Source organism: Quercus robur, chromosome 4 (assembly GCF_932294415.1).
Source record: "Quercus robur chromosome 4, dhQueRobu3.1, whole genome shotgun sequence".
Taxonomy (NCBI): domain Eukaryota; kingdom Viridiplantae; phylum Streptophyta; class Magnoliopsida; order Fagales; family Fagaceae; genus Quercus; species Quercus robur.
The window spans coordinates 22,868,980-22,883,035 of NC_065537.1; the positions used below are offsets into that span (position 1 = coordinate 22,868,980).

Below are 14,056 nucleotides of genomic sequence, written 5' to 3' on the forward strand. Positions count from 1 at the left end.
CCTTCTTGAAATTGCCTTAGAGTAAAAACAAGTTTTGGGTATTGAGTTCCCAGAGTTGACCGGTTAAGCTTTCCCGGTAGAGCGTATGAGTCATATTCGGGAAAATCATGATATGCACGGGAACGTGAGTTGCCGAACATAATCGGTCAAAATGGAACCAAGTTCCAAGATCATAAATGCTGCACCGCCCTTTCACCTAAACACCCACTTTAACCAGATAATACTGGACCTTCAGTAGCACTAACGGTGACTGTAATCATAATCTCCCCACTAACCTTGGCTATAAATAGAAGAAAGTTGGGAGAAGAAGGGGTTCAGAAAAATTGAGAGAAAACAGTCAAGGAGAGGGTACCAACTGGGTGTTACTTTGAGTCTCTCTGCCGAGAACGACCCATTGTAGGAAATACTTAGGCCCACTACAAATAAATTGTGAGCCCAAGTGACCTAAGGTCCAGAAGTCTTGCACTTGGTTCTTACAATATTCTTATCAACAGAATCTCTTGGAATGTTATTTCTAGATGGCAGACCACACCTTCTAACCTCTGTTTCAGTTAGCCGAGATAGTATCCCTCCTCGGACCACCTTCTTGGACCATTATGACCAGACCCCTTTTTTTATTCAATAATGCCGACCTCCATAACAACATTTACCTGTCCTCGAACTACTAGGTGTCCTCGAACTGGGCTCTCAGCCCAATACATACTACTGGGCCTATCATCCCTACACTAGTTATAATTAAATTGTCTATGTGCATAGTCACACTTTCCCATTTTGTTTTATCTTTATCTCATTAATATTAGAACCATCTCATTAGAGTTAGTAAAATACTTCATCTTAGAGCTATAATTAAATGATTAAATTTACAATTTCTTAATAGTTTAAATTTTTAAGAGAATCAGTAATTTATCATAATATCAGCTCAAGAGATCTTAAGTCCAATATTTGTCTCCACTTCAACTCTATCTTGAGTTCAATCATTATCTCCACCCTACCTCTCATTCAAAATGCTAAAAATGCTACGTGAAGGAGAGTGTTAGAATTATAGTTATATGATTAAATTTATCATTTCTTAACATCTTAAACTTTTGCCACAATAATTAATTTAACACCTCTAAGTTGATTAATCTCATTCCTACCCAGAGAGGGAATGGAATAAGAATGGAGCACCCATGATCTAACCAGTGGCAGCTCTAGGAATTTTTTATAAGGGGGTCATTAAGAAACTTAAATTAAAAAAAAAAAACTTGAATATATTGAGTTATCGAAAACAAAAACACACAAATACATGAAATTTTACAATTTCTTTCTACGAGTTTTCATATTTTGAAACCATCTCATGATAGTTTATTATCAGTTTTCATTACCTATTGTCAATATAAGTATGACCATTTTATTTTGTTAAGTTTGTATAATATTTTTGTTTTTATGCAAATTGTGGTTATATATTTGTCTTTTTTTTTTTACAAAAAAATATATTAAACTAAATGAAAAAACTCAACTCCACTTGCACTGTATAATTATTAACTCACACAACCCTACTCATCTATCCATAAATAATACAATAAGTTGTTGTTTGATTGTGAGATAAACTGATATGTGATTAGAGTATGTAAGATTTAAAACAAAGTGTGCAAAAATATTTTTAAAAGTATTAAATTAGTAAAGCAATATTGTGTATGTATGTATGTGTATATATATATATATATATATTTTTTTTTTTTAAGTCAGGGGGTTCATTTGAACCCCCTGAAATGTAGAACCCCCTGAAATGTAGCCGCCCCTGGATCTAACCCAACCCCAACCTACTCTTTATATATATATATATATTATAAGACAAATGACCAAGTGAAAATATTTATAATATCTTAATATAGGACTTTGAAAAAACGCATTAGTGTTATAGAAGAAGAGGGAAAAGTGATTCATAGTTTCAAATATCTACTTCGATGTGCTCTGAAAATCATACTAGTCAAACCATGCGTGTGCTTGTGACTGACTCTGCAATTCTTGACAAGCAGCGAGATATACAATTCAAGTGTTTTTTTATTTAAAAAACAATGCATGAAAGTAAGACAAAAAGACTATTGGATTTTATCATTAGATATCATGGCACCATGCACAAAAAGAGGCGTCTTATCAGCAAATGTTCAAAAATAAGGCAAGCTGAACTTGGCTTTTTCAAAGAATGTCATTGTCTAAACATCGTTAGGTATTATTATTATAGAGCATTATTGTGATATCCGGTTACAAAATTAAAAAAAAATAATAATAATAATAAGAAGAAGAAGAAGATTTTTTTTTTTTGAGAAAAAGAAGAAGAAGAAGATTAAGACGAGTTTTTCTTTTCTTTTCTTTTTAATACAGGGGCAGCTTAGTAATTTTGATATTTGGGTTAGCAATATATACACCCTATGTCCAAAACCCTAGCCCCCGTAAAAACACATTTGTGAAAGTCTTAAAGATTAGAAAGGCTAAGGAGAAGGCTGCATTTCTTCAAGAAGTAGAAATCGAATTGGACAAGCTTTACCACTTTAGGGCGTGGGGGAAAATATTGTACAATTGGACAAGCACAAGTAAGTAACCTTTCTCCTGATTGATTTTATTTTGCTTATACTACTGTATTTTAGTTACTTAATATTGTTTTACAATTGTTACAATCTTATTTCAATTGTTTTAGCTAAATTGATTTAAGGTAAAGAACAACAAATTGTCATAGATCTATTTGATTACTATATATTTGATTTTATATATGTATTTTGAATGAGATATATATTTATTTGAACTATGATTTAATATATATGATTTTGAACAATTTGATGTTTAGTTATGGGGATATAACGTGACCATAGTCATAAAAGATTGTTAAGAATATGAATTTTGTTTGAGTATTTGAACTGTTTTAAGTTCAAGAAACTTCTTATGTTTTGAAACCCATAGTATATTATAACTTTTGACATATGCCAAATATTTGATCTTATGTAAAATGTATTATTTTGTCAATCTATATGCTTGTTTTAGTTAGTTAGGATTTGGTTACTTGTTAAGTTGTCAACCCTCCCCTCTTTCCCTCTAGTTTCAAATTATGAAAAATAGCAAGTTTTGAGACTTTTGCTGTTGTGTTGTGAGCATAAAAGAAGCTTTTAGTGATTTTGAGATTAGATGGTCTTATAATAGTTTTATATCTTTTGACCAATTGGCATTATGTATCACGAGGTTTGAATTTTGTTTCTTTGAAATTATTGGAGATCTTTTTATAAATGAATTGTTGAGGTTGGATTTATCGATGAGATTATCTTTGGGTATAATTTTCTAGCTGTTAAGAAGGTCTTGTACACTTGTAAGGTGTAAACTTTATAAGTGTTTACAAGTGTGCGGCCGTTGTAATGTGCTTAGCTTTTGCTCGGGTTTGGAGCGTGACAATTATGATTTATGACTACGTGTACTTGGAATTTATAAGATTATAAGAATATCCTTTACCAATTATAAAAGGTTCTAGATAATTGGACAAGGTCAGATTTGGAGACCTCAAATCTTGAACATATATAGAATTTAAATAGAATGAACGAATCAGTCTCCCCTAAGAAAGTTCAACTGAAGCAACACTCCCATTTTCCTCACTTGAAGAACAAATTTGGCAGCCTATAAATGAAAATTGAAACTACTAAGAAGTTAACACAAAGTGAAGAAGATTCAACATGGTTTTGTTTACAACCCTTTTTATCTCAACCCACTGCCTTTCTCACCCCTGCCTGCCAGAGAAACATGTTGCCTTATTGATCTTTGGAGATTCATTCATCATTCGATGCAGGAAGTAATAACTATATCAACACCACTGCTTATTACCAATCAATCAAATTATGAGGGTAAGGGAGCAGAGGTAGTTGTTGTTGGTGACGTGGAGCAAGCAGAGGAACTTGACTACAATAGCGGTCCGATCTCAGTAACTCAGTAATCTCATCTCTCTCTCTCGTGAAAGAGAAACGCAGCTCGGCTTATCTCTCTGTGGAGTTTGAGATTAGAGATGAGGAGCTCAAACTTCGAAGTGTTGTGAGGGCTTATGGGCTTTTTTGAGCGTCTTTGAGGTTTGTAACTATGGACAAGTATTTACTAACCCGGTCCTAAATGGGATCATCACTTTCCGGGGTCCCAAAATCTTTAATAATTTGGATCCATTTAAATGTTATATGAATGATAAAGTGGTAATAGGATGGGAAAGGATTTCTTCTCTTTGGATTGGGTCAATGAATTTTGGGACTAAGACGAAAAGTTTAAACCAAACATTTTTTTAATATTTAAATATTAATTTAATTATATATATTAAAGCTTTTAAAATCTAAATAGATATTTTCTAGTAGATATTTATAATGTATAAATATTTATAAAAAAATGAAACATGATTTATAATAATAAAAAATATAATATAACTAAAAGAAAATTTAAAGTATAGAATTAAGAAAACCTAGTTTATCATAACCAAAATTGCAACTTTACTGAATGATGTGATTGCCTTATATTCTAAAATACACAAAAAAAATTATCATATAATTCAATAAATCAATACTAATATAAAAGTAAATTATGCTAAATTCATATTTTCAAAAATTATAGTAACTTTTAATCAAATCTGTTATTAAAATAATGTAAGATAACTTATGAAAACATACCCAAAAAATACATATTAAATAACTTAAAATAAAAAGGACTGGCTCTATCTTATTATTAAAAAAATTAATAATTTGACTAGTACTGTTGTGCAAATAGCAAAAGTAGATTAATGTGACAAGATTTGACCAACCCACGTGATAGTAGGTATAGAGGTGTAAATTGCAAACCATAAAACACGAGAAATTAATAAACTTCAAAATGATGTGATTTGATAGGTACATAGTCACCCTTTCCCATTTGGTTTTATATTTATCTCGTCAATATTAGCACAATCTCATTAATTAGGGATTGTAAAATATTTATGTTAGACCTATAATCAAATGATTAAATTTATAATTTTTTTAAAAATTTAAAATTTTGAGATAATCAGTAATTTAACATTATATCAACTTATAGGGGGTCTTTTTTACAATGTTGGGTTGGGCTGCCTCCTGCGGTATTAAACCTAAGTGTTTTGAGTAAGGGAGTCAGGATCAGTCCAATTGCAACTTATTTTGGTCCGGTTTGTACACAAACTATACTCCATTTGCCAGGCTTTAATCACAGGCCCATGGCAGGCAGAGCTACTGCGGGTAAGTTATGACAGGCAAATATAATAAAGATAACACAATAAATAGTAAACAAAATGAATAAAAGGGAGCAACAAGAGGCACCCCGTAGGCCAAAAGTAGAGAAATAAATGGGGAATAATAATAATAGGGTTATTGAATTAAAGAGGAAAAAATCAGTCTGCCATGTCAAGTAATGCTGCGGAGCTAAAACCAAGAAGATAAACCACTTTCTCAATGCGACTAATCTCCCAGGGGAAAGAAATTAATTGCTTTGAGGGAATGGATATGAATGGTTTATGTTTAATGAGGATCCTCTGTCTTTTTTGATAGAGGATAGGGCTTTAAAGGGAGAGCGGAGATCAGTCTATTGGTGCATGCTTGCCATTTTATACTTCCTATTCTTTATCCTTCATAGTTTTTTTTTTTTTTTTTTTTTTCCTTCCTTTTCTTTCTTAGTGTTTACTTATTTTGTTGTGATTCTCTCTTTAGAGGTTGCTATTATAGTGTTTGTGATTGTGATCTTGACCATGATCCCTTTGCTGTGCACGACAAGGCTCTTTTTTATAGTGTCCACCATGATTGGATTTTACTATTTTATCCTTTAACAACCTTTGTCTGATCTAGGTTTCCTTGCCGACCACTTACTGGTTTGCTAGTTGCTCAGCCATCACCACTTATTTGTGCTGGCCGTGACACCAGACAAAAAATGTTATTTTGTTTGTTTACCTGCTGTGCTACAATGTGAGTGCTCTCTCTCTTTTCCTATCCTTCATGGCATGCATCTAGTGGTCCCAGCTTATCCTTACTTCCTTTGGGTGGTATGTCATCCTAGCAAGACATTTCCCCCAAAAAAGCCTGAACAAGAACCCATAATAGGTTTTCTCCTTTCCCTACCGCCAGACCATGCCCTCTTACCTCTGACCTCACCACCTCTTGTATTGGTCGGGTATAGGTTGGTGATGTCTGAGCCTTGCGCGTGCTTCACTTCCATGTATATTCAAAATTTGCCTGTTGCTCACTCGTTCGCCGTGGTCTGGAGGTTTGTTTGCACATCCTGCTGCCTATCCTTGGCTTCTTATGGCTTTCTGGCTTCTCATTCTTTAAAGCCTACTCCTTTTGGGGCTAGGCTTTTACTTGGCTGTGGGCTTTTCTTCCTTCAACCCACTCTCTTGCTCTTTTTTGCAGTCTTTACGTGTCTTGCCGTATTGGTTTGCCATTCTTGTTGTGACATTATTTGACCCAAGCCTGCTGGGCCTCTTTGAGCTTGTTGCTTATTCTTCCCTCAATGACTCAGTATTCAGTATAGTCATTTGGGCTTTTTTGTTACGTTGGGTATCCTTGGCCCATTTACTTTCCTTGTACCCTTTTGGCCATTTTCTTAGCTCTGCATTCCCATGAGTTTTTACTAACTCTTTTGGATTTCCTTATCCTAATTACCTTATCCTTCATCCTTGGGGCCCATGAACTTTCCATCAACCCCTTACTTTCATTACTTCGGGCCTACTGTGGCCCATTCTCACTTTTCTACATCACATACTGCTCATGGGTTTGCTTCTTCTCTCTTTTTGGACTCCTTTAGGCCCGTCTACTTCCTCAAGGCCCATTTGTTTATTTCATGGGCCTGCAATCCATTATTCTTACCGCTTGGGTTTAATGGTTTTTTCATCCACTTACTAACTTTTTTTTGCCCATGTTGCTAGGCTTCTTCTTTCCATTGGGCTTCCGAAAATGATTATCAACATAACTCAAGAAATCTTGAGTCCAATCCTTGTCTCCACTTCAACTCTATCTTGAGTTCAATCATTATCTCCACTCTATCTCTTATTTAAAATGTTAAAAATCCTACATGGAGGAGAGTATGAGAATTATAGTTATATGATTAAATTCATCATTTCCTAACAACTTAAACTTTTGGGACAATAATTAATTTAACACCAATAAGCTGATTGATCCCACTCCGCCTACAGTGGGAATGGAATAGAGATGGAGTAGCCCTTTATCTGCCCTTGATCATAGGCAATTGCCCAATATATAAGATAAATGACCAAGTGCAAATATATAATATCTTAATATAGGACTTTGAAAAAACGCCAGAAGTGTTCTAGAAAAAGAGAGAAAAGTGATTGATAGTTTCAAATATCTACTTGGAAGTGCTTTGAAAATCATTCTAGTCAAACCATGCCTGTGCTTGTGACAGAGTATGTAATTCTTGACAAGCAGCGAGATATATACAATTCAAGTTGTTTTTGTTTAAACAATGGATGAAAGTAAGACTAAAAGATTATTGAATTTTATCATTAGATATCACTAGTACGTAGTTTCGTGCATATGTATATATATATATAAAGGATATAATTAAAAAAAATTATAATTATATAATTCAAATTAAATTTTTTTTAAAAGAGAATCAAATTATACATGGTATTAGCTTATATTTTTTTTAAACTATATATTTCTAAAATATGTAATGGTTTCTTATTATATATATATATATATATATATAATTTAGAATTTAATTGGTTTTAGACTATTCGATTTTTGCACCCAATAATTCACTTGTTACAAAAATTAAAAACTTAGAAGGATATGTGACGAAAAATTTGACTTCAATTGAAATCTAATTTAAAATCTAATTGGATTTGGATTCTTTGATTTTCATACTCAATAATTCACTTGGCACTAAATTAAAAATTAAATAGAACACGTGACACAAAATTAAAAATTTAATTCAAATCTAATTGAAATTTCTCTAAGTTTGACTATATATATATATATATATATATATATATATGACACTGCACAAAAAGAGGCATCTTATCAGCAAATGTTCAAAAAATAAGGCAAGCTGGATTTTTCTAAGAATGTCATTGTCTAAAGGTCGTTAGATAATTATTAGAGCATTGTGATTTATGCCCGTGTGTACTTGGATTTTTATGAAAAAATAACCTTTACCAAGTACAAAAGGTTCTAGAAAATTGGACGAGGTCAGATTAGGGTACTCAAAATCCTGTCCATATACAGGCTATACTGCCAATCAAAAGGAACGAACGAATCGGTCAAACCCCATGAAAGTTCTCCAGAAGAAGCAACACCGCAATTTTCCTCGCTTTGAAGAAAAAATTTGGCAGCCTATAAATGAAAATGGAAACTACTAGGAAGTTAACAAAACCCTTTTGTCATGATGGATTCAAGGGTCTATTTCAGTTTGTTGGTTTTGTTTACAGCCTTTTTTATCGCAACCCACTGTCTTCCTCTGCCAGAGGAACATGCTGCCTTATTCATCTTTGGAGATTCAACATATGATGCTGGAAATAATAACTATATCAAAACCACTGATTATTACCGATCGAATTATGTGCCATATGGGGAAACCTTTTTCAAACGCTCTACTGGGAGATTTTCGGATGGCCGTTTAGCGTCAGATTTTATTGGTAAGAACATTGCAATATATTGTGTCTTGTTTTCAATAGAATCTCACTTGTTGCTAAATTAATTTACTGTTTATGATTTATTTCAGCTGAATATGCAAAGTTACCGTACATTACACCATATTTACAACCTGGTTATAATCAATTTACTGATGGGGCAAACTTCGCATCTGCTGGAGCTGGTGCTCTTGCTGAAACTTACAAGTCAGGAAATGTATTGAATCTTTACTATTAAGTAGGTTTCTTTTATATATATATATATATATATATATATTTATATGTCAAGGTAATTACAAGCTTCACACACATGTATAGGATTGGAATCATGATCTCACTCTTCATTCTTCAACTCTTAACGATGGTTGAAAAAGTTCCCTTTTTTATTTGTCCAAGAACCATACTATTGCCAACCATGTGGTCCTCATATGTCCGGTCATATTCTCTTTAACAATGCACTTATTCTCTCATACTTGTGAGTATATATCATTTATACTTATTATTAATTTCATGTCTTAAATGTGAACATCAACATCAATTAAAATGTGTACATCATGTACAAAATTATGAATGTTTTTTTTTTTTTTTTTGAGGGGGAATAAAATTATGAATGTTGTGTGTATAAAGTAAAGTGTAGGCTAATGAGTGTGAAACAAAACTTTCCTTATATTTTTAAAGCATAAGTTTGTTTCCATGAAGGAAATAGTTTAATGTTTTTTTTTTTTTTTTTTTTGATCCACAGTTGATAGACCTAAAATCTCAACTAAGTTATTTCACGAACTTTGAGAGGCAGTTGATCCAAAAACTAGGTGATCCAAAAGCTAAGGCATTATTGTCAAGAGCAGTATACTTAATTGCCATTGGCAGCAATGATTATGCAGCTGCTGTCTCTGCGAATTCCAGTGCGAGTCCAGAAGAATACGTAAACATGGTGAACGGCAATTTGACATCTGTGATCAGAGTAATAAAAATTAACAATGTTTTATATATTTAAATTTACATCATTTTATTTATCTTATCCCCTCCTTTTAGCTTTTACTCATAACTACACATTGATTTGTTAGGAAATATATAATAAAGGAGGAAGGAAATTTGGTATTCCAAACTTAGAGCCAATGGGTTGTCTTCCATCGGCAAAAGCAGTAAATCCAAGCAACACAAGTGCATGCTTCCAGGCACTAAATGACCTAACACAATTACACAATAAAGCACTTTCAGAAGCCCTCCAGAAGCTAGCGAACGAGCTCGACGGGTTCAAGTATTCATTAGCCGATGCTTACACTGCTCTTAGTGACAAAATAAATAACCCTTCAAAATATGGTATGACATAGCCATTTTCATAGCATACATTATACTTAATTATTCTTACAATTAATTTGTTTGTTATTTCTATCATAAACTGATAGGATTTTCGTTGTGATTATGTTATGAATAGGGTTCAAGGAAGCGAATATTGCATGCTGTGGAAGTGGTCCATTCAGGGGAACTAATAGTTGTGGAGGGAAGAGATTATCTAATAAGTATGAATTATGTGAAAATGTTAGTGAATATGTGTTTTTTGACGGAGGTCATACCACCGAAAAGGCTAATGAGCATCTCGCAAATCTAATGTGGAGTGGAACTCCCAATATTGCTGGACCTTACAATCTCAAAGCATTGTTTGAACTTTGAACACAAATAAATGTAAATTTTATAAGAATTGAGTGAATAATATATGTTATTATTAACATTTTTTTAAAAAAAAAGATAAGCATGAATCTTTTTTTTCTTTTTTTTTTTTTTTTTTTTATAGAATGAATTTATGAACATATTTCATATTGTCGTATTATACTCCCCACACTCTCGAGTAAATTAAATGATTTCCCAAACTGAATATTTTGTACTTACGGGTTTAGAATTTCATATCTTCTTACAATGCATAGAAATTTTACTTCTGAAGATGTTTCCAACTTTATGATGATCCCTCTAAGGACCGTTTAGATTGAAGTTGTAATTTATGATCAGAATTATTGTCTCAAATGGAATGCATCCATTTGCCTGAATGATCAGGTATCAGACTCATGAATTTCATTCATTTATGATCAAACCCTATATTTGATTGACATTAACTGAGCATTGACTTTAAATTTGATCATCCATTCAAAGTGAAAGTACCGTAATGTTAAAGAGCATGGAATTCCCCTTTTAATTGACTACTGATTGGCCAAATTTTGGCTTGGGTCAAGTAAGATTTCATAAAATCAATGAAAATGATGGGTCAAACTTCACAATTTTGTTGAATGTCAATAAGTTTGAATTAATTTTGCGAAGGTCATTAATCGAAAGCTCAGAAGTGAAATGTTTAACTGGAAAGATTGGATTTCTAGAACAAAATCAACTTGAGGTACCATCTTTGCGTGTACAGTTGCTCTAAACCAGAAATAAATAATCTAAAAAGTATGTAGTTTATTAAACCACTAAATTCTCTAAGACATGATTGAATAGTTTTTTTTTTTTTTTTTTTGGGGGGGGGGGGGGGGGTGTTTAGTGTGTCAGAAAGCTCATGCACAAAAATGAAAGACTATTCTACAAGTGTCAAAACCTTTATGTTAAAATTATTACATACTTCGGAAACACTGCTCTCTCCTCTCACAAGAGGGTTACACATTGCTCCCTCCTCTCACATGAGGGGCGGGCTCTATACGTGGGTCCTACCACGGGGGCCACCCCTCATGTGAAAGGGGGAAGCACTGCTCCTGGAGTATGTAATGATTCCACCAATCTAATATACCAACTCTACATGTGAAATTGTCACAACCACGCATTGATAGATGGTCAATAAAACATGTACTTTAAGAATTCATATTTTTATTACCAAAAATGACTAAATAAGAATAAATATTTATTAAATAAATAGTTTTGAGAGCTAATATCCCAAAAAATAGGAAGTCTCTATGTTATTTAAAGTTTAAACTCTTAAATGATGTTGTCAATCGTATATGATGTTGTCATATGGAATGCATCCATTAACCTCGATAAGGTATCAGACTCATGAATTTCATTCATTTATGATCAAACCCTAAATTTGATTGTCTTTGACTTAAAATTTGATCATCCATTTAAAGTGAAAGTACCATAATGTTAAAGAGCATGGAATTCCCCTTGAATTGACTACTGATTGGCCAAATTTTGGTTTGGATAAGTAAGATATCATAAAATCAAGATGGCTCAAACTTTGTAATTTTTTTTGAATGTCAATAAGTTTGAAATAATTTTGGGAAGGTCATTAATTGAGAAATCAAAAGTGAAATGTTTAATTGGAAAGATTGGATTTCTAGCACAAAATCAACTTGAGGTGCCATCTTTGTGTGTATAGTTGCTCTAAACGACACATAAATAATCTAAAAAGTATCTAGTTTATTAAACCACTGAATTCTCTAAGACATGATTGAATTGGGATTTCAGTGTGTCAAAAAGCTCGTGAAAGACCATTTTACAAGGGTCAAAACCTTAATAGTAAAATTATTACAAACACGGAGAGTATTTCTCTCTCCTTTAACGTGAGAGGAGGATGCACGAGTCTCACTGTTGGGTGTGTGGCACATGTGGGTTCTAGCCCACATGCTGGACACAATGTGAAAGCTCATTTAATGAGCTTGTCCCTTGAGTCGTCAAGTCAACCTAATGAGACTTGACATTAAGCAGCTTGTCCCTTGAGCCTTCAAGTCAACCTAATGAGACTTGACATTAAGCGCGTGGGACACGCTGAAGTAAAGAAGAAAGTTGGCTGAAGCAAAGGGTAAGGCAATTCGGCCCAAGTGAAAAAGCTGAAGAAAAAATTGACACACACACATGAAGAAAAAGCTTGAGAGCTTCAGTTAGTGAGTCCAAAACTGTGAGAGAAACACAGAAAGAGGAGCAGTCTGAAATTGAGAGATACACAGTGAGAGTACGAGAGAGTGAAAAAGAAAATGAGAAATTTTTCTTTACTTAAACTACACAAGGAAGATAAATCGTAATTGTTTTTGAATGTCAATAAGTTTGAAATAATTTTGGTAATTGAGAGCTCAAAAGTGAAATGTTTAATTGGAAAGATTGGATTTCTAGCACAAAATCAACTTGAGGTGCCATCTTTGCGTGTACAGTTTAGAGGCACATTAATAATCTAAAAAGTATCTAGTTCATTCTCTATGATATGATTGAACTGGTTTTTTTATTTATTTGGATTTTAGCGTGTAAGAAAGCTCATGAAAGACCATTTTACAAGGGTCAAAACCTTAATAGTAAAATTATTACATACTCAGAGAGTATTGCTCTCTCCTTTAATGTGAGAGGAGCATTGCATCCTCCTCTCATGTGAGCTCTGTATGTGAGTCTCACCTATTGGGTGTGTGGCACATGTGGGTTCTAGCCCATGCTGGGCACAATGTGAAAGCTCATTTAATGAGTTTGTCCCTTGAGTCTTCAAGCCAACCTAATGAGACTTGACATTAAGCGCGTGGGACACGCTGAAGTAAAGAAGAAAGTTGGCTGAAGCAAAGGGTAAGGCAATTCGGCCTAAGGGTATGTTTGGTTGGGTGAAAACAGGAATGATGGAAAATAGGGTGAAAAATGACATTTTCCATTATTTGGTTGAGAGGAGGAGGGGGAGAGAAAAATGGTGGGGCCCACAAGTTTTCTCTCCTCCTCCCTTTAAAATACAATCTCTCCAAATTAGAGTGAAAAGTGAGAAAAATATTTAAGCAAAATTGCCCCCACCTCTTTTTTACATTTTTGGCTTTTTTTTTTTTTTTTTTTTTTTTTTTTTTACTTTTCTTTTTCTTTTGACTTTTCCTTTGTAACTTTTTTTTTTTTTTTTTTTGATAGAAGGAAGTTAGGAACAGGGTGATGTTTATTACCAGAAACAATGCATCATAAATAGCTTGAACTACTGTAAGTACTCGCCCTGCCAACTTCATTCCATTCAAACCAGCACAAGCTTTGGGAGTAATTGATTGATCTACATACTCAAGAAAAGCACAAGCTTTGGGAGTAAACTTCATTCCTTTGTAACGTTGGCTTTTTTTTTTGTCAGGTGGTGGGTTCTTCTTCTTTTCCTTCCTTTTTTTTTTTTCCTTAATTTTTTATATTATTTTTTTAAGAAAACACTTTTGGATGATTTCTTAATTATGCTATTTTTTGAAATGTCCACTTTCATCTATACACAATTTTTTTTTAAAGTATAATGTATTACTTTTTGTTTTATTTAAGAGGGACATGATGATAAATTTATACAAACTTTATTTTCAACCAAACCAAAAAGTTTTCCATCCCTCCACTTTTCCACCCTCTCAACCAAACACAAATGAGTAAAACTAAAAACTTTTCTATCCTCCCACTTTTCTATTCTCTCACTTTTCCATCCTTTCAACCAAACGGACCCTAAGTGAAAAAGCT

The 14,056-nt window shown here is 33.2% G+C and overlaps 1 protein-coding gene across 1 annotated transcript; it reads left to right on the forward strand.

The window, feature by feature from the left end:
- The first annotated feature begins 2,454 nt into the window (after window positions 1–2,454).
- Window positions 2,455–10,340, forward strand: LOC126720892 (GDSL esterase/lipase 1-like). The gene is made up of 6 exons (XM_050423739.1): window positions 2,455–2,573; window positions 8,238–8,647; window positions 8,734–8,858; window positions 9,384–9,602; window positions 9,706–9,961; window positions 10,077–10,340. The coding sequence occupies exons 2-6, from the start codon at window positions 8,395–8,397 to the stop codon at window positions 10,310–10,312; spliced, it is 1,089 nt and encodes a 362-aa protein (XP_050279696.1). The 5' UTR covers window positions 2,455–2,573; window positions 8,238–8,394; the 3' UTR covers window positions 10,313–10,340.
- Window positions 10,341–14,056: the final 3,716 nt, after the last annotated feature.